Source organism: Styela clava, chromosome 2, assembly GCF_964204865.1.
Source record: "Styela clava chromosome 2, kaStyClav1.hap1.2, whole genome shotgun sequence".
NCBI lineage: Eukaryota > Metazoa > Chordata > Ascidiacea > Stolidobranchia > Styelidae > Styela > Styela clava.
The window spans coordinates 12,691,521-12,717,858 of record NC_135251.1 but is presented as its reverse complement, the minus strand read 5'-3'; the positions used below and the strand labels follow the sequence as shown (position 1 = coordinate 12,717,858).

The 26,338-nt window shown below is 35.1% G+C and overlaps 3 protein-coding genes and 1 long non-coding RNA gene across 4 annotated transcripts in view; 3 read left to right on the top strand and 1 right to left on the bottom strand.

Annotated features, from left to right (window-relative positions):
- LOC120336373 (fibropellin-1-like) overlaps positions 1–26,338 on the top strand; it is a 276,545-nt gene that overhangs the window by 113,145 nt on the left and 137,062 nt on the right. The window lies entirely within an intron of this gene.
- Positions 1,129–10,454, top strand: LOC144431287 (aminopeptidase NAALADL1-like). The gene is made up of 12 exons (XM_078119204.1): positions 1,129–1,346; positions 1,944–2,238; positions 3,088–3,292; positions 3,714–3,906; positions 4,178–4,329; positions 4,413–4,575; positions 6,693–6,891; positions 7,468–7,553; positions 7,980–8,067; positions 8,527–8,603; positions 9,674–9,855; positions 10,342–10,454. The coding sequence occupies exons 1-12, from the start codon at positions 1,132–1,134 to the stop codon at positions 10,452–10,454; spliced, it is 1,968 nt and encodes a 655-aa protein (XP_077975330.1). The 5' UTR covers positions 1,129–1,131.
- Positions 10,669–12,396, top strand: LOC144431285 (uncharacterized). Its single transcript, XR_013479907.1, has 3 exons — positions 10,669–10,685; positions 10,962–11,054; positions 11,503–12,396. It is a non-coding gene; the product is annotated as an uncharacterized LOC144431285 (long non-coding RNA).
- LOC144411901 (thioredoxin-related transmembrane protein 1-like) lies at positions 13,921–25,926 on the bottom strand. The gene is made up of 9 exons (XM_078109602.1): positions 25,626–25,926; positions 23,756–23,871; positions 22,990–23,035; positions 22,367–22,495; positions 21,689–21,734; positions 21,049–21,150; positions 20,492–20,537; positions 19,350–19,596; positions 13,921–15,816 (listed from the first exon to the last, which is right to left on the bottom strand). The coding sequence occupies exons 1-9, from the start codon at positions 25,760–25,762 to the stop codon at positions 15,693–15,695; spliced, it is 993 nt and encodes a 330-aa protein (XP_077965728.1). The 5' UTR covers positions 25,763–25,926; the 3' UTR covers positions 13,921–15,692.

Sequence of the window (26,338 nt, the reverse complement as noted above, 5' to 3'; positions counted from 1 at the left end):
GATTCAATTTTATCAAATTAAAATATATATCGATTTAAAAACACAAAATTTCGGATAAACTACAAAAATGCTTTATTGCACGTTCTGAAAATTGCTTTTTGTATAATTTGTTTATTACTTTTGATCAAGAGAAACTTGGATTTCTAAAAATCGTTCAATTGCACAAAAGATGAAGAAGTTGAAAAATCTGACAATATTAACACAGACCCCAAGTAAACGTTTATACGAATTAGTTGGTGAAAATAAAAGGACGAATACAAATAAAAGCTTGTGGTGATTCGCAGTTGTAACAAAACGGACGAAAAGAATTCATAATGTCACTGTTTGAACCCCAGTTAGTGATCGATGTTTACCAGAAACATTTACAATGCGTTGTTTGCACATTATAACGCTATCTATCCTTTGTCGTGTAACGGTCGTAGCATTTCAGTCAACTTTTTGGTACTTCCGGAGTGTTTGTACCAGGTTAGGGTTAGGCCATAATTTTATTCAGATTTTTCTTATTTTAGTTCTATTACGAGTTCGGGAACTGTCTGTGGTAGCCAAGTGGATATACCCCCTGCCCATAGTTTTCAGTCCCTTCACACCACTTGATGTAAAATAGGTGAACAAAATTAGTTACCTCTATATTGGTACACACACACTTCTGGAGCGCCAACTTTTGTCTTTACTGCATAGACAACGAAGGTTGATAGGAATAAAAAGAAACAGTCCAAATCGAAGTTAAAAAGCGAAAAATACGCTGAAGTGATTATAAATGAGTTGATGGCAGTATATGGTTGAAATATTATACATTATATGCGTGTTAATTTTGTGACGGTGATTTTAGGTAATCAAAAAAGTGCTGTCTAATGGTTTGCTTTTTGATTCAATTTATTTTATTTCTAAGATAAATAAAAATTTACTATCCACCATTTTAAATTTTTACCTGTCGTTAATATTCTGTTAAAATAGATAAAATGCTAAATTTTGATTTTGGTGTATGTCGAATTTGAAAGATCGGAATGTTTCACATTTACGAATGGTATGTTCTTCAGCGTGTTAGAGGAAGATAGTACATGGTATACAGTTTTGAATAGAACTTTTATGAATACAAGATAATATATTTTAATGTTTTCGTTAGGAGAAACGATGCAAGCAGGAACAAGAAACCTCATAGTTTTAAGCGCATGTGTTGGCGCAGTATGTATAGGATTAGGAGTAATAATTGGCTGGTTTTCCCATACGTCTGACCCCATTCCAAAATGGGTCCCGAACGTTGAGAAACAACTTCAAGATTTGGACGAAAGTACTATTTTGAAATATCTAGAAGAGGTGACGAGGGAAAATATTAGAAGTAATCTACAGTAAGTATTATACGAACAAACATAAATTTCGTTGCGCGTTCTAATAGAACTGAAATCAAAACTCAGATTTAGTTCCTAAAATGACCTGATAATTCAATTTTAATAAAATCCTATTATAACTGAGGTCAGGCGAGATACATTCATATTTGTACGGTGCCGTAAAGATTACCGCTTCTTACCAAGATATGATACGCCAAAAGTGTTTTGTTAGTGCAATTCATTTCAGCCTGGATTTCCCCCTGGTCGTGTTGTTGAAACCGGTATTTAACGACACCTCTGTTACAGTACTTTATTACTCTCAGGGATTTTTACAGTTTTAGTTATCAATCGAAATGCATCGAGTACACATACATAATAGTATCACTGCACTATCATGATTATGCGCATATCATTAGAAAAGAATTCGGGGTTTTACTGTATTTTCACCGAATAACGAAAGGGCATTTTGTACGAGATCTGCATACCTAGCCCTCGCCCTAACTGGATAATTATTCATTTTTATTTTGAGTGGTGGCCGGAGTGTTGTTTTGGCGGGGGCTTTGTACAAAAGATCCTAACGAAATCTCAACATTTATTCAACCGTCATTTTAAACATAGATATCTGGCTGAAAAACCACACATGGCAACCACACCAGAAGACGAAGCTTTGGCAAAATACATTGACGACAAATGGAAAGAATACCTAGATGAATCTGAAATTGTTACACGTGAATTTCTGATGAGTTTTCCCTCGGATGATCCGACCAAGAAAAACATAGCTACGGTTTATAACGCAGATGGATCCGTCAACATGACGACAAGAACGACTGAGGACGTATACGATGACTACATGAAATATCCCGAATCAATAGTGCAGTATTATAATGCGTTCGGCCCACCTGGAACCGTTCAAGTACGTAATAAAATAGAAGCCAGAGGGTGGTTTGGGGGTCGGAAACCCCCCTTTTTGAAATGTACAAAAATAAAAGCATTTTTCTGTTTTTTCGTAGCTTGAAACGTTTTTTAGACCCCCAGACTCATGAAAACACACGTTTTCCGGCGTTCGACCGGATCCTCTAAAATCGGCTAGATGTTTCGATTTAACTTGGCAAATAGAAATTTTAGAACATGGTTTAAACATGCTCTGGGTCGATGCTTGGGCGTATTCAGTGCCGGTACTCAATCTTGATGCGCACAGATGCGCGTCTGTTGTTTGATTTGTCGTAAAATCCCTTTAGCAAATACGGCGGCAATTATTCCTGATAAAATGACACAAATAAACGCAGTTAAAATAGATAGCAGGAGTAACAGCTTTACATTTGAATACAGTTCATGAACTAGAAAAGCGTTTTTTTTTTCAAACAAAGACCTCGGCCTAGACATCAACAAACCGTAAAGTTATACCCGACTCGTCACCTTTGCATTAAATAAATTAAATATGTCATTGGATTGCCAGATGCGCATATTGTGTCTTTATCTATCTTGTAAGTTGACTTTGACTATGAAATGTAAAGTTCATAAAAAACATCAACTGACGAAATTTTCTCCACTCCGATGCCAGATAATAATGTACAACGAGGTGAATTCCGGGGCCAAGCTTTTGAAACGCATATAGCCATGGCCAGATCATGTCTTTCAGATACCATATTATGCTCTGAAGAATATGGTGCCTTTCATATAAAAAAGGAAGCACAGATATGATAGTCAGCTACGATCTAAATATGTGGATTTCTGTTATTATACCGCAATTTTAAATATTCAGGGAAAACTTGTATATGGCAACTTCGGTAGTCAGGACGATCTGGAATATCTTGAAAGCCAAGGAGTGAACTTGAACGGCACAATACTGCTAACAAAATATGGGGGTGTTGGTAGAGGGGCAAGGACCGTAAATGCCAAACCATATGGCGTTCGTGGAGTGTTGGTTTACTCTGATCCAGAAAATTACGTATTAGACGGAGATGAAGGTATTTTGAACAAATACTAGTAATGGATTGCATATTACAGAAAAAAATACCTAATAAGTTAAGTTAAATACTAACTGTATAATACACGGTATATGCATTAGGAGTATCGATGTGTTCGATCAATTGGATGTGATGGTTTTGGTGTCGTATCCCAAATTTTGTTTTAAATGGACATGTTTGAATCGATAACGCCGTTGACTTTGTAATTGAAAGATGTTGACGTCTTTAATAGTTGGAAACTTATCCAATTATGATCTCATTGACATTGTGAATGAGTCCTAACGGGAAATGACAGTTTTTATCCAAATATGAGGAGCATGTCTGCTGATGATAGACAGAACTTTGCCACATCTTGAATTCCAATCATACCAATACAAAAATCGGAAAAATAAATCAAATTATTCTGTATTACTATTTCTAGGATATCCGGATGATTTCAGTTTGCCCCCGTCTGGAGTTCAACGAGGTTCAACATTGAGTGCGTCTGGTGATCCGTCCACACCGCTTTATCCGTCTCTAAAATCGGCCTACAGAATTCCAGTAGATGAAAATCCGTATTTTCCTGTACTGCCTCTTCAGCCTATTGCGTATGAAGATGCGGAAAAACTTATCAAGTCAGTAACTGATAATTTCGTATTGTTTGATCGGTTTGAAAGTTATGGTGCATCCGTAATGAAGAGTAACAAAGCGTTTAGATTGTTATGGTTTAAACTTTAATATATTACGATAAGGTTGGTAAAGTGCCGTACATATACCGACAAGAATATGTATATACCGCCAACTCATATAAATATACGTTATATGATTTAGTTGGCGATATATGCATATTTTTGGCTGTATATGTATATCACGTTACTAACCCCGCTTATATATTATCAATAATAGGTTGTTGGCTAACCTTGCACCTGTCAAGGAAGGTTGGATTACCGGCCTCAACAACAAAGTGCTAAATATCGGACCAGGGTTTATGGACGGCGGAGATATAAAACTAGAAGTATACAATGAATATAAATATGTTGAGAGTCAGAATGTAATAGGTAAGTATAAAATACATCGCGTGGATATTAATATTTCTTCGTGACTTCTATGTTTTCTTTAACTAAAATGTCCTGTCGTGTAGGCAAAATCCGAGGTTCGACAGAACCAGATGACTGGGTGATGTATGGCAACCATAGAGACTCCTGGGTGTATGGAGCTGTGGATCCCAGTTCTGGCACTGCTTGCATGCTGGAAATAACAAGAGTTCTTGGTACTATGTTGAAACAAGGATGGAGGCCAAAACGGTACAGCTCTAGTTTTGAATCTTATTCTATATACTTGATATCAAAGATTTGATTAAATCAAAACACTCATTCGCAATTTAATCAATCCGCAATCTTTTGTACATAGATTATAGAAGACATGCCTGTTCCATGGCATTCTTCTGTTAGAGAATGGTATAATGTTGTTAAAGAGAACGAGTGTAAATATTTTTAGTGTGAAACAGTTGGAAGTTACAATTTGAATTGACTACATAATGCCCCACGTTGAAGTGTTAAAATAATGATCACAATTAAAACCTCCCCAATGTGATACTCCCGTAGTATGTGCGTACCAGGTTGGGGCTAGGCCATAATTTTATTCCAAATTTCCTTATTTTAGTTTTAGTACGAGTTCGGGGACTGTCTGTGTTATCCAAGTGAATATACCCCCTGCCCATAGGTTTCAATCCCTTTAACCTTTAAACAACTTGATGTAAAGTATGAAACAGAATTAGTTACCCCCATATTGGTACACACACTTCTGGAGCGCCCCCAATGTTGACCAGTGCGCTATTTTCTCACCCATCAAGAATGCGTGGAGACATATTCGCTGACTATGTCTACTCATAAATTCAAAAATTCATTGAGTTGTGTAAATTTACTTTATAATGCATGTAACGATGATTTGGCAATTTTGTTCGTTTGACAGATAGGGCTTACGTAAAACAAACTTTCTTTCTTTTTCTTTGAATCGGGGGTGAAGCGAATGTTATATAGAAAAGTCAAAAATTTGTATAAATCGTTTCAGAAATTTTTGAAAATATCAGTCTTCAAATTTTTAAACGTTTAGTGATGTGAGAAATGCGACACTCTGAACATTTTCAAGTCTTCAATATTTTGGAGCATCAACTTATTTTTTTCAACTGTTTAATCGTAAATAGCATAATGTTAATGATTGAAGGTACAATATAGCACAAATATTTTTTCTCCCGTCGTACGCTTGGCTATTTTCCATGGCAACACATATCTGAAAAAAATATATAAAAAATTCGTAGCGAAATAAAAATATGTTTAACTTTTCTGAGGCGATTTACAATAATAAAAATATCAGTTCGGATTTGCGTGGACAACTTGATCGTTTTAGGGAACAAGTCTGTGACATAGAATAGGATTGACAAAACTTGTCATAAAATTTGTAGCAAAATTATAAATGAAATTTCTTTGGTGAAAAAGGGTTCATGTGGTAGTGTTGTCAAAGCGTCAGAATTAGATAAGATTAGATAAACAATTATGTCAATATGTTGACAGTGTACTACGAAGTACTAACATTAAGTAAATTTACTTAAATATTACAAACATTTGACAATGTTATGTTTGCGGGGAGCATGTGTTCTTATAATTTCTGTGACAACACGTTACCCTATCTTGAATACACAAAACATAAAAGTACACTGACAAAACACGAATACCGGCCGGTAACATGCAGTGGGGTTGCGTAATTGCGTTGGATGATTTGTTTGTTTACGAATGCACACGTTTGATATGGCGTGAAAAGCTCATTATTATCATGAATATCGTCATAGATTGCATCTTCTTCCTCCAAATAATCATGCAGTGTTGTTTAAATTTTAAATGACTTGATGCCGACCCAGTCAGGTTATCCAATTTTTGCACAGTTTGATCCACAATACCATCGTATTTCTATCTCCCTACGTATTGCATTGATATGTTGAGAAAAGATAAGGAAAAAACAGAATTTCTCAAATATATAGACACTTAATTGGAACCGGTTGGAGATGTTTTTTCAAAATGAACAAAATTTGGGGTATAAGGGAGGGCCTACACAAAATAATTATATATTGAAGTAATAACCTCCACTCTTTTTCCCGAATCACAGCGTTTGAATGAGTGTTCAGTAATTAAGGAAAAATCGAATTTTGTTCTAACGAAAACACTCACACCTCGCATGAAACAAAAACTATTTTACAAAACGATTCGTACTTTAACTTCGTTTTAAACAAAACACGATTTCTCGAAGATATAACTTCAACAGCTCTCATATGATAGTTTAATTCCCATATTGAAATATGTTATTGAATATTCCTATCACTTTTAACGACAGGAAAATCTGATGCTAATTAAAACAACATTATTTTCAGAACTATGGTATTCGGAAGTTGGGGAGCAGAAGAGTTTGGACTGATCGGTTCGGTGGAATGGGCACAGGAGAAAGCAAATCTATTGCAAGAAAGATCTATAATTTATATCAATGTTGATATTGCAGTGTTTGGCAACGATACGTTCCACGCAAGGGGGAGTCCGCTCACGTCGAATCTGTTTCCTGATGCCGCTAAAATGGTAACGCACATGAATTGTAAATAGAAATTTGTTCGAAAAAAGTTGTTTTTGTCGTATTTATTCTGAATCAACTTTTTGGAGTATCTTTGGTAGACAATTTTCGATAAATTGAGGGGAACTCCCTAAAGAACTTAGAATATTGTAACAAGATATGATGACTCGCTCGGCCTCGGGCACCGTAGACATGCCCAAACACGTTTCTTTCTGCAGTTGCGCCGAGCAAGTGGCATTGTGCAATTGTGTTTGACGAGCAAATATGAAGTCAAATTACGCCACACTCGGTCCCGTGCAGTTTTTCAGCGCAAACATATGTATCTCAGTAAATAGAAATAAAAAAAACGTGGCTCAAAACTAAACAAATCCCGCATATGAAACGGTTGTTTTCTATTAAAAAACAATGCTTAATTGTGACATATAATCGGCTGGTCGTTGACCTAATGCCAAAACATGATGCGTTCATCATTTTTCGAAATAAGATGCATAATGAGACGTCCCACAACTATATTGAAAGTGAAATATTGCGAAACATAGTCTTCACAAGGTGACAGCGTTAAACAGACAACAATATATTTTCAGGTACCAGATCCACACGACGGAAGCAAAACAGTTTTTGATACTTGGAAAGAATATTATCCCGATCCTTCCGATGAGAGCCGACCTTTGTAAGTATGACATTCGATTGTACTGGTCTAAACAATATTATAGTTTTAATTGATTATATCCCAATGGCCAAATGACATCATAAGTCACAACAATTTATTAATTCATATTTGTTTGTTCAAACAAATTTGCTCTGTAACAAGGGACTTATATCGATTCCCAATAGAGCACAGACCTTTGGTACCTCCAAAGCTACGCTAGACATGCAGTTTTTAATGATGGAATTTATAAACATTTCTACTGATACACAGTTTTAGGAATTGGGATTCATTTTTTACTTGCGATTAAAAATTTGAGCATGATTTATTACTTATTGGCGCCATGTCTAGTATTTCGACCAAACATTGCTTAGTGGACATGAATTGTAAACCAATGTACTTATTTAAAAGTAAAATTTCAGACATTGAAAAATCTCTCTTCTTATTCAGAGTACGTCGTCTATATTCCGGTTCTGATTTCGTTTACTTCTATCACGCGTTGGGTGTAACGTCTGCCGATCTTTCATACAGAGGCGATGTGAGTTGTTTTCTCAAAATACATATATATAGCATGTGATTTAAAACGTTTGAATACAATTTGCTCAAATCTGTGTGTGAGAATTTCCCATTTAACTGTACGCCTTATAATATGAGAATCATTTTTTTTCTACCGCTGGAAATATAACAAAAGTATTGGGCGACTGAATAAATTGGTATATATATAGTAGTGGTTCTCAAACTTCTTAAGCCGCGTCTCCATTTTAAAATTTGCCAAGTCTCGCGCCCTACCTCAAAAACAACTCGTTGAAACTACGTGGATGGAATGTAAATATTCAAAATAAGGCGGGCAAGATCAAATCTAACAATTATTTTTATTTAGCTTCACGCTCCCTCAAAAAGTTTTCTACACCCCCTTGTGGGCCGCGCCCCACCGTTTGAAAACCGCACCTTTAGTCTATCTTGTGATCGTATATAATACTTGATTCACTTTTTGCAGCCTAACAACCCACGTTACCAGCTAAGTATATATCCTGCCTATCACACAGCATATGACACGTTTGATTACGTCGATAGGTAAGGTGATATAATGATATATATATATGAACTACCGTAGTGTGCACACAAGGTTAGGGTTAGCCCATAATTTTATTCCGATTTACCTTGTTTAAGTTCTATTACGAACTCGTAGACTGTCTGTGTTATAGCCAACTGAATATACCCCCTGCCCATAGGTTTCCGTCCCTTTACACAACATGATGTAAAATAGGCGAACAAAATTAGTTACCTCCATATTGTTACACATTCTTCTGGAGCGCCATATATATAAACATTCCTACCGTTATTATGTGTAGTAGCCAGGGGTGTGATTTTTTAGAAGAGGTTCTCTTTTCTATCGAACTTATCGACGACGGTTTCCCATATTTCACGAAATGTATATATGTCACTACGACAAATACAACGCTAGTCATTTTCTGCTACTAATGTCTAAAAAAAACACGGGTTCATGCCATGAGTCCCATCATCAACGTAATGGTAATGTACAGGAAAGGTGAAAACATATTGGGGATGCTGGGTGCATTGTGTTCTGCTCTGGTTCAATGTAAAGTAATGCAAAGCAAATCCACACAACTGAACCGATATGAATGGTAACCGGGCGACAGTCGCGTTTCTCCATATGATTAGGTCAACTTTCCTCTCAATGAGTTGACCATAAAAAGACGCTGAACCAGGGGTGTGCAACATGTTTCATCGGTGGGCTATATAAACAACTTTTGACATCTGGCCGGGATATATACTCAAAATTCAGTTTTACCACGAGGGATAGGCAAGAGAAGAGAATGCGGCTATTGATTATCTTTGCAGTAATAAGGAAACCCGGAAAATGGCTAAAGATTTAACGCAGCCACAGTATATGTAACGCAGCCGCATTTGTATATGTATTTTACCCACGTGAGCGACTTTTCAAACATAAACTGTCGGCTTCGGATTCTATGCTTCATGGGGAAAATCTGGGTGTTGACAAGGGGCACGCTAAATGGCTCGGCGGGCCGGGTTGTTTCCAACGGGCCGCCTGTTGCACACCTCTGACTCTGAGCTAAACCGTTTCAATGCTTCTATTAAACAAACATTTTATAAATTTTTAGATTCGTTGATCCCGGGTTTTACAGTCACGATATAGTATGCAAAGTTGCAGGAAGTGCTCTTCTAATGGTCGCTGATTCTTTAATCATACCGTTTGCCCCACAACGTATGGCAACATACGTCCAAAACCAAATTGTAGCGACTGCAACCACGTATTCTGGACAATATACAGCCAATCAAATCGGTAAGACTTGTTTTTATTCACCTTTGTTCAAAGTCCGAATCCCCCAACTAATAGTGAAAATACGTAGAGTGGACTGGATAGAAAATTGCAGCTATTTTAAGCGATATTAATGAGTTGATAATATCATTATTTGCTTTAGAATACTCAACTAAAGTTTTCAAAATGTTGTCATAAAATTTGTATAAATTTTAGAAGTGTGTGCATGAAACTGAGCAATGCGATTGTCCAGATCTCATCATTTGGAAAACATAGCTGTGCAAAAATGTTAAATGGATATGTAGAAAACCTTCATTTTTTCCGGTATCATATAGATTGATAGTTTAAAAAAAAACAGTTGAGCAAAGATCTACAATGATAAGCACTGGGTGCTGTCACAAACTGGAGAACCATTATATATGTAGTCTATTCTTTTTAGAATGATTAAACGCAGAAATACTATACTCTGTCCTTGAAAATCCCATTTGATTGACATTGATTTATTTTCAGATTACTTGAAAGAGGCTGGGGATGCGTTGAAGGCTGCTGTAGATATTTTTATGAACTACATAGAAAATACATTGGACCGCACTAAGTTAGTTACTTATATATATTTAAACTAACGGTAAAAGGTAGTTGAACGCACTTGGCTGAATCGTGAATATAATTAAAACGAATATTTTGATTCTCGAGTTTCTATTGGTGATTCTATCCGACCAGTTGTAATAATAGACTACATAAAAAGGGTCACATGTGTAATACATTATAACCGAACAAATTAATAAATGATTTATGATTTCGAGTTTGATAAATTGAATTTTTTGCGTTTTTTTCGTAATGTTCGATGCAGTATGGTTAGATTTCTGTCAAATAATCTTTCAATGATTTCACTCAACATGCTCACGTTAAAAATATTTATACAAATAATTGCAAGCGTACAGGTCAGAAAACACATTATATATAGGTAAAAATAACATGATCTCTTTCAACGAAATAGTAAGTATATTTGTGAGCTTTCGTTAGATCATGGTCTAACTTCTTCAAACAATACAAGATATAACTGTAAATATGAAGATCACAAGAATTTAATTTATTTTAATATTAAGTTTATATATACTTCCATTTCTCAGCATTGTTGATATTGCAGCTGTGAACAGCAGATTACGATTGTTTGAGAGAAGCTTCATCGAACCCGCAGGACTTCATGGGAGCATTACCTATAAGTAAGTGCTTAGCTTTAAATTTATTTATGAAAAGGAATCATTTTTTCTCTACACCAATGGACACACTGAAGATCACATGTTCCCATTGATAATATTGGTAATGTACTTATTATACTTATAGTAGGCTCAAACGAATATTCTTTGATAAAATCAAAACTAAAAACGAATTATTTTATTTTGTGTTAAGTGAAAATTATCACAATATATTGCAGCGGTGCTGTGTCAAGTATAAAAGTGCCAAGTCTGTAAAACCGTCACAAGATTCCGTGTGCTGCAAAGCCACACAAAAGGTTTAAACATTTGCAATTCCCAGCAGCAATGCACGGATCAGAACAGATAAACTTAGAGCGCTTCACTCGTGAACGACATTCAGACAAGAAGAGAGAATCGCAATATACTTCTTTTGTTGTCGACAATACGAATTTAAAATAATTTATCATTGTTTCAGGCATGTCTCTGGTTCTGTATCGACAGGCGGAGATAGTGGATCCTTTCCTAGCATCGATACTGTTCTGTATGGCATTGACACTCCAACACCGGAACAAAAGACAGAGGCAGACAAACAAATAGCCATGATCACATATCGAATATGGAACGCAGTTAATTTGCTTGCTATCGAGCAGAAAGAAAATTAAGTTATTTTCAATAAAATGCTTCGAATAAATTACATTGTTAGGATCAAAATATACGTAGTCTTTGCAAAGTTTATCTTTCCCATTCAATAAATAGAAACCGATAGCATACAAAATTACGAGAAGAAGTTGAACACACGATTTCGGAAGTCGTGAAGAACCAAATCTGGTTATGAAACAGCGACATCCAATATTCTAATTAAACTTAAATGATCGGAAAATTAAAGAAAAATTCTAATTGCTGAGAGCAACAATTTTGCTTTTTTTCATCCAACTTGCTGGTGTGAAAATTACATCTCCGTTGTTGCATTTCTTGATTTTTTTTCTATGCTTAACGAATATTTACATTTTTAATATTCAAATCAACTCAATTTTCAATATTTATGAATTAATAATAGATTTTGCATTTCACTTTACTTCAAGATTGCATTTAATTCTTACATAATGACATCATAATATTTATTCCTAGCATTGGAATACACATATACAGTATATATACATATAGTTAATTCTGGAACCGCTGATATTTATTCAGCACCAATACGGAAAAAACATTTCTTGATGTCGCAGCTAGGGTTGGGCATTTCTAATCGAATAGTAATTTATTCGAATAGATTTAGAGCCAAATTTCGTATTGCCGCCGTCTTTTTTTTTTTCTCTTCGCCAACGGTCGAGGTGATTTCCTTAATTTTTTTCATTGAAGCCATATTTTTTTAACGCAATTCAGACATATGACTATTTTCTGTAGTAAGTTATTGATAAAACTTGTTTCTTAGTCGCAACCCAAATTATTACCATAGTCAATATTTCCCCATTTGTGTTCATTGTAGGGCTGTAGGCTATAGATGCAAACTGTGTGTATCCGAACGGTAACTATTAAGTTAACAATGTGGTATTATACCTTTCATTCACCTCTTACCAAACTCGCATAATAGCGATCAAACGTTTTTGCAAGCTTGCATTAACACATTATATGTGCCGTTCTGTGCAAACAAGTTTTTGCAATCATTGATACCGGACAGTAGGAAACAAAAAATGTGAGCGATTAATTGGTTGCATTGTGTAAAAATGTGCGCAAATTTTACGACGTTAGTTCCCGATTCATTTTGTTGAGACGACTGCTGATGTTACTGCATGGGCGGGAACTATTTACATGGTGATAAATACATTCCTTCAACCGAAGGTCATTTCCCCAAACGTTTACACGACTTGTTTTGGTAGGGACCCAATGAATGTGAAAAATAATTGAAGTACCAAGATTGCTGATTATGAAAATTTGACAATGATAAATTCCGAATCAGTTTTCGGTCAAAATATATTATTCACGATTTCATTGCAAAATCGTATATTCAATGTCATCCAACAAATGCGCAGTTAATGCTGTTTTTCTTTATGATATCTCAAAGGAGAATTTGCACATCGAGCACCGAAAAAACTGTAATAAAAATGAGATTTAACAACGGAATCGGGTTGTACTGGATAACTGGAAGTTATCCAAAGCACGCTGCATATCTCTTGCAGCAGAGCGATCACGAAATATCTCGATTTGTGAATAATTTTGAGCGATACCGGGATAAGATCACGCAAAAATGCTTTACAAACATTGGACGTAAAAAGTTAAAATTAATACGCCTGACGTCACGCTGCGGTTAACCGGTTAATTTTACCTGGTAAACGGTTAAAGTGTTTTCCCTGAAATTGCCAGCTCTACTATCGGAGTATCGCCCTGTCGGCATTCAAAACTTGAAATAAAAGTCTATCATTCTTTCGCTACCTCATTTAGGAACCCGAGTGCTGAGCGCTACACGTTCCATCTGACGTTGTATTTTTGGAAATATATCTATGGAATAAAATTGGCTGTTTAAACAAATTTTGCGCTATCACAGCCCCCCAAAAAACGCCTGTCGCGCTGCCTATACGACTAATCCAGTTGATTCAGGCGCGCGTCGAACTTTTCTGCTGCCCAGGGCGAGTTTCTGATAACGATGCTCCTTATACTAAACTTCAAAAACATTCCTAACTGGCTAACTAATCCAAAGCCCGACATGGACGGGAAACCGGACGAGAGGCCGTGGTTCGCCAAAAGTCATCTTTTCCGGTTTCCTCTCCCCCGGAATAAACATGTAAATCCTAATTTAACTAAGAATCGGTCAACAGATGTATCAAGGAAGCAAACATTCCCAGCCCGGCCACGAAAGTTCTCTTCGTAGACGGACACAACATACTTACAAAAATTTGAAAGCGTTTCTGAAATGTATTTAACGAACAAAATATTACACTGCACCGAAATTAACATGCACGGCAGTTTGGTACTTCAAACCAATCCATCTTTTGGCACTAGGCCAGACCATATTTCGCATCTGAAATTTCAATGTTATCGTTCAATGTCTTTTTCGATGTTTCAGGCAAGGTGTATGTGTGAATATAGATACAGTTGCATACTTAGTTACAAGTAAACTTTAATAATCGTATTACACTTTTGCCACATACATGGCAAATAAGCGAAGGCCAAGACTACTCCACAAGGAAAATCATAAACGGCAACGAAAAAAAAACGAACCAAAATGAAATAAAAACAGAAACATGTGCTTCCAAAATATCAGCAAACAAAACGAATAAAAGCAGATATAATAGAACGTAAAATAAATGAAATTTTCTAGTACTCAGATAGATAAGACCACAGGGATACTACCAATGTAATACTACATAATAAATAGATCATATATTGTTATATATGCATGAAAAAGAATGGGTGTTACATCGACATTTTAAATGTTCATTGGTAGCGATTTGCACTATATTTCAAAAAGGCCTTATTGAAAATAGGATAAGCATCAGGTGATTGGATGTGTTTTGCAACAAACATTATTTGTAGGATTCAACCGCTTGCATATTTGAATTAACAACCTAATATATTGTTCTACATTTCCCTCGAGCAGCCAATCAAATATTAGAGTATAATGATGGAATACAAAGGTACACACAATGATGTTTCTGTCTTTTCAAATTAGTCATGACTTTTTTAACAGAAATATTTTGATACAGATCATTTCTTAAGAAAAAAATTGTTTCAACTCAAAGTAGAAAAGCCAAACAATACAGACTGTGGTTAATTGCACAGAGTAAGAAAATCTTTAAGTACTGTTCAATAATAGCTATAAATTTTGGTCAGTAGCATAGCACATCAAAACAATAATCGGCACTTGATGCAATGCTAATAAAATGTCTTTATTGTCACTTGGCCCTTCGATTAGGCGTTTTCATGTTTCAGAAAAATGAGCGTATGAAAAATGGTGTATATATAAGTCTGCAATTCAAAATATTTGAAATTTGGTCCAGAATTTGAATGCATAACTATGCTTAGCCACCAAATACTAATCTTTCACGATGAAATTTTAAGAAAATGTAGATGATTGTTAAGTTTCAGGAATAAATGAGCAAGAAGGAATATTACAGTACAGAGGTTGAATTTTTAATTTTTGGTCTTGACAAAACTTGCAATCAACGAAAAGCTTCTGTGATAATTTTATTTATAATTTTTGGTGCATTTGATGAATGACTTATACTTTGGCAAGAACAATATTTTGAATATTAGAATGCGTCGATTATATGAAATAGACCAAAAATTTTATAACAACTTATTCAATAAACAGGCTGGCAAATATATAATGTAAAATAAACCAATAAAAAATATGTTGACATTCTTAAGAACGTGAAATTATCTATGTTAATTTGCTTTCACCGTAATACTTATACATTTTCTACAGTAAGCCAAAATGATAATTTTGTCTGTGTAGTTTATAGATTCAATACAAAACAAACTAAAAAATTGTGGAAATGAAATAACTTTAAAACAACTTTCAACATTCGGTTCAAATTGATCTACTCGGACACAATGTATTCAGAAACCCGCATTCACAGCTCATGTTTAGAAGTTTTTTAAAAACAAACATTAGATATGGCTCGAAATTATAGTACCGTGTAGGTAGAAGAATTTAAACTGATGCTATTCTTCTTTTGTCTCGTCAGATTTGACATTTCTTTTCCTGACTTCTCCTTGGCCTTCCTCTTTATCTGCTGATATATTTCTTTCGACAGAAAGTTCATTTTCAGCGTCCTCTGCTTCAGCCCTGTGTACAATTCAGTTTTCAGATTTAAACGTGATTAATACACTAAAGATCATATTTATAATTAGTAAAGCACGGACAGATTTCCTAGAGATCTGAATAATGATCACGATCAGTATCAATTAGTTTATTGTTATTCAAGCTGAAATTATGCACCGAACACACAAAATTTAAAACTTAAAAATGGCATTTTCAGATGAAGGAAAACGCTAAGAAACATTCCTGATTATGGAGCAGTGAAACACTTCAGGATGCCTAACATAATTAAATCAACTTGTAAAGGCAAACAAGAGAGAAATGCTAAAATATATTAACAAGAAGGTCACATATTGGTATGGCTCGAGAGCGCGGACTTTTCTAAAAAGATTGGTGGACAAATAATAGTAAGGATGTGGTCAGTGAATTCAGAATAAAAATTTCCCATTTACTTAAAATGAAACATTAAAGTTTTGTTGAAAAATATTTGAAAATTAAAAGTAATAGCCTCCTAGTAATTTCTTTCATCCTTTAATTACAGAAAATTTGAAATTGATTGTCATGTTATCTACTGAGGAAACCAATTTTTTCCTGACAAGAATCATTTCAACAAAAAGAATTTAGCAATAAGATTCATATGTCACATTAACATGACACACCCTATGTAAATGTAATATATAACTTTCGAATCACCGGGTATAACGCTAGTCTTCAGCTGCTTATATGTACCCAATCAATACCTATTGTACAAATATAAATCATCTTTTAACTGTTGTAGAGAGTAGAGATGTACCGATACCACTTTTGTCGCCGATACCGATCCGATACCAGCTAAAAACGCCGATACCGATACTCCTATACTACAAAAAGGCCGATATTACCGATACCGATACTATGTAATTATTACTTAATTAAAGTGCTTTGTAGGGTCGACGGGTAAAGCAATGGTCTTTGAGCGTTGTTCTCAGTACACATTATTTCAGATCGAACAAAAAAGATATATCACATAATATGAAATTAATGTTTGGTGACTGCTTTAACTGATTAAGATACATTGTACAGTAACGCTAGTAATCTCGGTGTTCAATTAGAAAACTCATATGCCAGGATGTCCAATTTGAATTTAATGTTAATATCGCGTCTTCGAATATCGTTATTCTTGTTTAAAAGAATATCGAATATCACCCACACATTCTAGCGCCGCCGTCCTACGTTCAAATTAAAAGCATTTTACAAATATTTTATTTCATGGCTAATCGAAATCGTCGACGCAATAAGTCAAAGCCAACATGAAAGAATACCAATCAGCACCGACAAAAAAGGCCTACCTATAACCGTCGAGGATGTTTTTTTACTTTACTATTTTATAATATTTTACAATTGCTATCATATATTTTGAGACAGTCTAGGGCTAGGCGGTCATGTCAATATATATATATCTATAAAGTAATTGTGTAGTTAAACAAAAATAAAATTAATACCTGCGTAGAGGAATAATTGTGTCGGAATTTAGTTTATCGATGTCAACGGACTAAATGACACTCGTACTTGAAGACAAACAGTCAGAATTTATACCCGTGCCAAAAGTCTATGTGCCGTTGATAAGGACCCCAATTCCACCAATCCACTGTATGATTTGAAACTGGGCAACTAGTTGCTTTTTGTTATGTGCTGTGGTAATATATTTCTTCATTATTACTATGTAATATTAAAAATGTCAATATAAAAATTTGACAACGAAAATAGTCAAATTAGTTGAGCTAGTTTGGCTGATAAATAGCTAAAAACATGTGAATCCTATTCTCTCGCGGGGGGGACATGTATGGCTCATAGCTCACGATCTCTCCAGACAAAAAATAAATTAAAAAGTAGTATTCCATTTAATTTTTTAAAACATTCTGGGCCATATCATAAAGGGAAATATATTGGAAATATCGGCCTTAATCTAACCGATACCGATACATGGCGGATACCGGAAAAATGGCCGATATTGTCGATACCGATACATCGGTACATCTCTAGTAGAGAGTAGAACCTTTGTTAGACAAGGCACAGTGCTCAACCCTTGATGCTTTCTAAATGTTATGAAATTTGGGTTGTAAATGTAAGTCCACTATACCAGGCCTGGGCAAGTTGCGGCTCGCGGGCCACATCCGGCCCGCAGCAACGTTTTATTCGGCCCATGAGCAAGTTTCTAAATTTAGACACTTTTTTTTATTTACCTATAAAATATACTTTGATTGCGAACAAAAGAATTTTTAGGACAATGAAAAAGTCGATAATACATTCGACTAAATTTCCTATAATTAAATCGCCGATTGTTTTCGTCATCTCGAGGTGTTATTTAGAACGTAAACACCTTTACGTCAGGGATTATTCTCCTCAAGTCACAAATTTTTCTCAACATATATATGTCTTGTATACGGAACTGTGAAACCATTGGAAAAAACGAGTTATTATATAATCATTGGCGACGAGATACTAAAGATAAATAAAGGAGTGAATCTGCAAGCAACCTACGGTAAATCTAGATTTAGAGCGGCAATATAAAATGATAAAAATTGAACAGAAACAAGTTATGATTCGAATGGCTCGCGACAGAATAAAAACGCTTTTGTGAAAATGGAAACTAAAACATTTCTGCCAGATTTTTAATTGCGTAGCTTCCGTGGGCGCGACATACCTTTTGGTCAATTCTAAAACTACCGACGGGGCCTGGTTTATAAGATAATTAATGTAAGATAAACTCAATCGATTTTTAAGTAATAATCTGGCACGTTACCTCACATTTTAATGTAGGAGGAATGCGGTGGTATTTCAGAATTGTAATGCTTATATTTTATCAAAGCAGCCGCGGGTTAGGATGAAAACAACAAGACATTTCAATGTGCCCGTGTCAATGCATTTTAAACATATCCGTATCGCAAAAATAGATATAGCATATAAAGTATATCTCACACTTTTAAATCCGCAGATAGCTGTGGTATTTTAGAGCAGACTTTCAAGCTCGCAACGCCTTCCAATGCATTAAAATTACCGCGAACCTTGTTCACCTTAAAAATGCTATGATGACAGCAAAGTTATATGAATCACGATGTTTGGCCACCAAAGGCATGGTCCTAACTCCTAATTCCGCATTGTTACTCACTTTCCATCATTAATGACAAAATTCGGCATTGTTATGCAAGCGTTCCGCTTCTCTGATCCAATGTATTGTCTCGAAATCGCCAGATTTATGTTTTAAACTAGTTTTATTAAATGCGCTTTGAATAAAATTCTAACAAAGTACAATAGATATAATACTTATTTATATACTTACTTACGGTATATATAGTACGTATTAAAATATGTAATAAAATACAATAAAAATGCGCAATTGACTCTACTTAGTCCGCCACTGCATTTTGAATATTCAATGTGCCCCGATACCAAAAATAATTGCTCAGCCCTGCACTATACTGTACCACAATGCGACCCTTGATGCTTTCTAAATATTATGAAAGTGTGTTGTAAATGAAATTCACCATACTGTACTACGATTTTGATATAATTTCACCTACCCGTGCACTTGCTCCCATTCCTGAGAAGTTCTCGAAGAACTTTGAGATGAAGCTCTTGAGTGTTTTCCTTCCTCTTCTCCCTCACTAGCATCACTCTTCCTATCTTTTTCCGCTCTTTGTGAATCTTCTCTTTCACTTCCAGATAGAGATTCTCTTCCCGTACTCTTCCCACCTTCATCTGCAGATTCTTTATCAGCGACATCACCGGCCCCTATTTCATCCTTGGTTCTCGGAGTAACTGGAGGTGCTTTGTTGAAAAAAAAAAGATTTAATATCGAATAAATGATAGAATGCATACAGGAATATTTAAGAAATAAAGCAAAAGAAATTACAAGAAAGCAATACACAAATATAGGACACAAAAAATTACAATCATGTATTGCAAAAGTTTCCAAAAAACATCAGCGGAGGATACATATGGTGGTACAATTTTGATTGAGGTGAAACAGTGGATACCGGTTAATGCGAATAAAATGTGGAAAAATGGACCTCCTGAAGTATGCGCACCAAGACGGCGCACAACCTGAACTCAGGTTAGGGTTCAGGTTATGCGACATCTTGGTGCGCATACGTAGTGAGTACCGGAAAAAGTATAAAACGGCAATGTGGGAGACAATTCCACTTTCAACTAATCAAGGTTTGAAGGCAATGATGATGAGTCTAGTAAATGAATAATTTATTTTTTTAAACTCTATCACCTTCAAATGCAATATAAATGATCTATCCTACGCTCCACCTATAAAATGACTAGCTAACATTAAGCTACAAAAACAGATAGTGAGGCAAAAGTATGTTTCATACAAAAAAATACGTGAATGGAACGTAAATATCCCCCAAAAAAATAATTTCTCCCAAATAAAGCAGGCAAGATCGAATCTGAGGAATATTATTATTTTTAATTAGCTTCACGTCCCGTCAAAAAATTGTCTACGCCCCCCCTTGTGGGCGTGCCCCCCCCCCCTTTTGAAAACCACTGAAATAGTACTTAGAGTAACCGATACCCAACAAAACCAAAAGCAACAAATATTGTGTTTGTTCAATTAGACATATCAGAGCACGAGATAATTTCTTGCTTCAAGTCATAAGCCAGTATCTACAGAAATCATCGCTATATTATAAAGCAACACATAGCTAACACCTACCTCTTGGCCTAGGTGGCGACACACAATCAATAATGAATACCATGATCTGAAATTGAAAAGAACGTGACATGATTAAAAAATACTCAACATTCTCATACATCCATAGCAAAACAGCAGTTCAAATTAACCTGGAGTCACATTATTGTACCCATTGCCCATGAGCAATATAATTTTTTTTGATCCAACCTCAAAGCAAGCTCACATGCAGTTACTCAGAAGCGAAGAAGACTCATCTCTGAGCAAACGTAAAGCGGGCCACAGAAACCATATTCAAATAGCATATAACTGAAGCTATTGGATAAAAACTTTCGACATAAAATACTTTGTGATTCGTATTGATAATACTGGTAGTCATAGTATCACTGTTAGTTATAGTATACAGCCATCTTCCAGAAATGTCTGAATAATAAAGCAATGCACATAAAGAATCACTACAAAATAGGAGTATATAATACGAGTACAAAATAATTCACAAAACATCATATGATCAAACATCAATTACAGAGAATGATATGATTTAGAACACTTTTTTGATCAAGTACAAGAAAATAATTTACCAATCCGAGAAGTAGACCCGTTGCAATGGTGGCAAGAGCGAAAATAACATATGATGCTGTGGTTGAAAATCCATACGTTTCAGTTAAAGTTTCGTGGAAATTCTGTGGTAAACAAATTGATGAATATTCATTGACGTGTTTCTGATGGCACCAGATCAAATCAGCTGATAGGTTCCTCATTCAAATTTCAGATAAGGAAAAAATAGAATCAATTTGTGGAATTTCGAAAACATTTAAGGATGTTAAAATCGAAAAACTGCCTTAGAGCCAGTTAATAATTTATGACAGCCTATCACCCTCTTCCAGTACACTGTTGGTCATAGCACTAGTCAACTAAATGACAATATTGATGTAACAGATTTTTCTGGTTATTTTTATGACGAAACAACATCAAAATGAATATGCAATTTAGACTATTAATTCTTACCCATATTAGGACATGAGGCCAACGGGTAGTTTGATTGAAGAAAATCAGAATGAACACACATGGACATAGTTTTCTAAGAATTATGATTTTTGTGTCTACAATTGTTTTTTTGTTCAAATGATTCAAAAAAAATATTCATTTTCAAAAACTCTTATGAACAGTACTAGACTTGTTAACCAAAATCAGACTTAGAAATTTCTTACAAAAACTCACTTTCATAATCACTGAAGTTCGAAAAAGTCCAGACATCAATGTCATCCTGTAAAAATGAAAAAATCTGATTCAAGTGGAAAAAGCAAATAAACTTAGCAACTGCATCCTATGAGGCAGTGCTTCCGAACCAGTGGGTTGCGACCCACAAAGTTATTCAAGGTGAGCCGCGAAGTATCAAATGTTACATACAGTATTCGATTAGATCTGGAAATTGTAGTATTATCATTACGTGGCAATTATGAAACAATGTAACAATTAGAATTATGCGTTGAACTTATCAGACTTAATCTGATAATATCCAATATGCAAGATCAAGTTTCGCTTTAATAGTAAATTGCATGGGAATACATTGTTTATTTTCTCATATATTAACATCTCAATGTGAGTCGCACAGAAAAAAAATGGCAATAAAAGTGGGTCGTTAACTGAAAAAGGTTGAGGAGCACTGCTATAAAGGAACTACTATAATGTTGTGTATAATGATTGGACGCTTCAGGAAAGGGTTTGTGGTTTTCTCGAGTCTGAGTCAAAGTTTGAGCATTCAGGCTTTTTAAAGAGTCCAAATTTCCTGTCAGCCCGGGATGCGTGACCACATGGATGGATTTAAAATGGGATGCACTTGGTTGTATAGAATTCACATTGATAACAGTAAGTATTGAGAAAGATCTATGAACTTACGGTATTGAATCAGGATGCCTGTACCATGCTACTGGTTCAGTACCTCTCCATATTTTATCTTCAATATATCGGTGTAAAGAGTTTGCATCCCTGCTACTGACATAGCGACGATATTCTCCATCCTTAGCACTTTAAAGATGAAAGGTATAGTAAAACTTCATGTTATACAAAAGTATAAGTGCCCATCTGCACTCGAAACATAATTTTGAAGTTTCTACAGTTTTTGATTATTTCCACGGGGACTACCAAAAAAATAAATTTAACTCTATTTACATTAATCCAATATAATAATAGTATTCCTTCCAATTTCAAGTAGATATAGGTCTATTAGGTCATGCAGGTCTATTAATTTCCAAATTTGCAGCATAAGCCTATCATACTCCCTCTTAGTGTGTCATATTGATATTATAATTATGTGCTATGTGATACAAAATAGTCATATTGAACAATGAATCTATATCCTAACAAAAATGATTCTGGTATATATCAGAAATTTTTATTTATCTATTAAACGCTGCTTGTTCATCGCTGGCGACGACAGGTAATAGTTTCATTTTTAGATGAATAAATTGATAAGATGTTTTAATTAATGAAATAAATACGATTCAAATATTAGAACTTACTGGTAGATACTTGGCAATGCAGTTACAATGAATCTCCCACTTAAGCCTAAATAAAATAAAATTCAAATTTAATATGATTTGAAAAAAATATGATGTATACTTATAACACCGAGAAACGTGTCACAAAAATATTACATATATACCTTATGCATATACAGGGTTGCCCAACAATAAGGTTACAGTTTCTATTATTAAATTGTAGGCCTACTTTTGATCCATCTTATATATACAGAATTCCTGTGCGAGCAATATTTGTAAAAAATTTGTTGCTGCTTCATATCTAATGTTATTTGTAGGTGTGTGAGATATGGAATAATACTCCTTATCAAAATAAATCAGGATCAATTCAAATTTTCAAGAAAGCAAGCTTCAACTCATTATTCCAAAGGCTATTTATCTGTTTTCTAAAACAAGTATGAACAAACAATACCATATATGGACTTGAACATGGGGTAGATGACCAAATCTTGTGATGTTCGAATATAGTAATTTTCTCATAAAATGAAAATCGACACAACTGTATTGTGGCTATGTCATTTGTAAAGATGACGTAATGCCAAATTGTAAGGATGTATTCTTCTAATTATTCAGACTTAGGGGTTGAAATTCAATAAATGTGGTACATGTACGGCACTCCCTCATAAAAAACACAGTAATACAATACAATAATTTGACCATAATGACCATGAATGTATGTGACTGAATTTCATATCCAAATGAATGGTTTTGAATAGATATAAAGTTTTGATATAAAAATTATACAAACCAGCTTCTTCATTGATATTTATTTCTCCCACTTTTATGTTTAAATCATCACTCCAGTCAGCAAACTGCTTATAATCTTCTTCCATTGATCTACATGCAGGACACCATGGTGCATAACTGAAAAAAGTAACAAAAATGAATAAAAGTAAATAATAATAAAAATATCACGAAACAAGGCATAAAATCATTTTTGTTTTGTATTTATACAGACTGCATTTGGATGAGAAATCAAAACCAGGTTGATGGGTAAAAACACTTTCTGAAAGTTCAGAAGAATACAGTTCAATATAATATCTGTATATTGACGCAACTTAGATGTAAAATGAAGGCTTAAAGAACCTACAGAGCTTGTTTGCAATTTCTAGGGTTTGTTTATAAAGATAAACACAGACTTCTCATTGTCATATTTGTGAGACACAATGCCTCAGATCACACTGCAGGTATATTACAATAACTTCTGAAATCTGAACTTGGCCTCTCAATTCAAGCTCACGGTAATCATTCAATCAATTAAGATCATTTAAAGCAGGGATTTCCAAACCACAGCCTGTGCGTCAAATACGGCCCGCGTAACGATTTAAAAACGCCTACCGAGGTCAGGTAAAATATTGTTCAACAGATTTTGTTTGCGTTCTAGTGTGTACAGTTTAAGCATTGAAACAATTCAAATGAAGCCGTATCTCATTTATACGCACCGGTGTTAGGATCACATAGGGCAGTAATTTAGTTGTCAACCATAAAAGAAATGTTGGAGATATCAAAACACAAACGAAAACTAGACTCCGTAAACAGACATTTTTTGGCAACAGTGGTGAATCCACTAAATCCCAGCTAAACCGCTATGCACTTTCGGGCGCTACACTCATCCGGCCTGCGAACATCCCTCCGATTCTAATTTTGGCCTGCGGCCAACAAAGTCTGAGAACCCCTGACTTAACTGCTTCAAAACTGAACAAAATTTTCCAAAGTTAGGTTTTTGGAGAAGTTTATCACAATTCAAGTTTACAATGCAATGTTTATTCCTCCCTTGAACCCACACATTTTTATTATGATTTTGGTTCAAAAATTCATTAAGGATATACATATCCGGCCTCTCGTCCGGTTATCATTCCATGTCGAGTAAGGGATTTAGTTGGTTATTCGTTCTCAGAAGCATGGACTTGATGGCGGAGGAAGCCATAACCGACCAGTGGTTACGTGAACCACCCTACGGCGGCTAGGAGTCCAGCATTCCACTCGCACATATCTATCCCCGAATGCAAGCATGGGATGCAAACCCACGCAGAGTAATCAGAGATGCGGTGGTGAGCGTATTCCTAACGCTTAGCACAATGAGCAACACCGCCGCGCCATTTTGACTCAACTATCAGCACAAATGGCGATTTATGCACAGATATCATAGGAAATTACCTCATGTGATTATAAGGTTCTTATAAGTACTATATACAAGCATCAAAAATAAGTAAAAAAGTAATGAAAAATTTCACCCAGATGTAATAATCACTTTTATGCAAATGTAAATTAAAATATTTAAAAAATTTTATTCTTCTTTACTTAACTTAACCTCAGGTTCGAGTTAGGATAAGCATACAGTTTTGCACAGTTGTAAGGTTTTAAGGGAACGTAAGACGTTAAGAAGATCACAGGATTTAAGTTACCAGAATACAATCAGACAAATAAAAAATCAACATGTTTTTTTACTGAAAAAGGTACCGTATAACTGTATAAAGGCGCAGAAAGGCGAAGGCCTGAAGGTGTAGAAATGTAACAAATTAGAGTAGGGTACGGTACCGGTACCTATTACAGTAGAATAGATATTTATATTCAACTGTGTTCAGTACAGAACATTAAAAGCAGTGATATTTTCTTACAATTTTAGCATCCATTCGCCTTCCAATGTCTCTCGCCAATTTTCAGCTGTAATCGAGATTACTTTTGATCTTCCCGATACAACAGAATTCACGCAAAACAGTATTGATAACAATGTGCTAACTATGGGAGACCTCATGACTGATAGATTGGATTCTCTGTTCTAAATAAGTTATCACTGCAGAACTAGGAACGAGCCTTCAAACTACCAAACCCAGAAACTGCTGAAACAACGCAACACAGTCAAAAAACCAATTTGAGGACACGTTTGTCGCCACCAAACTCTGAAACACGAAACACAGTGGAAAACTAATTTGAGGACACGTCTGCCGCCAATTTCACTGTTGCCAGATTATAAAAACCCATTGCGACCGCGATCGACTAGAAACGTTAAAATATCTCCCGTTCGACTGATCGGTAAATGAACATGTCTAATACATTTAATTTTTTACTTTTATTGTACATAATATAACTCAATATACTAAAAATTGATCAATTGTATGCCGATGCGATCAACACCTCGTCCTCAAACACTGATGGAATGGACATATGAAAAAAAGGAATATAGGATTATTTATTTTATGATTGCTCGAATGGTTATATACTTTTTGTTATAATTTATTATATTATCCCATTAAAAAAAAAAATGAGTACTGAATATGCAGATAACTACACGCATGTAAACAAAAATTTCCGCCGCTGCCAATGATCTCGT

Bases quoted from the DNA above. Each gene is read 5' to 3' on its own strand.
- LOC144431287 (XM_078119204.1), top strand. From the start codon at position 1,132: ATGCAAGCAGGAACAAGAAACCTCATAGTTTTAAGCGCATGTGTTGGC. The intron at 2,239-3,087 runs GTACGTAATAAA...TTAAATATTCAG, and splicing joins GCCCACCTGGAACCGTTCAA to GGAAAACTTGTATATGGCAA. The intron at 3,293-3,713 runs GTATTTTGAACA...TACTATTTCTAG, and splicing joins CGTATTAGACGGAGATGAAG to GATATCCGGATGATTTCAGT.
- LOC144411901 (XM_078109602.1), bottom strand. From the start codon at position 25,762: ATGAGGTCTCCCATAGTTAGCACATTGTTATCAATACTGTTTTGCGTG. The intron at 21,151-21,688 runs GTGAGTTTTTGT...TGTTTACCACAG, and splicing joins GAACTTCAGTGATTATGAAA to AATTTCCACGAAACTTTAAC. The intron at 15,817-19,349 runs GTAGGTGAAATT...AATTGTACACAG, and splicing joins GAATGGGAGCAAGTGCACGG to GGCTGAAGCAGAGGACGCTG.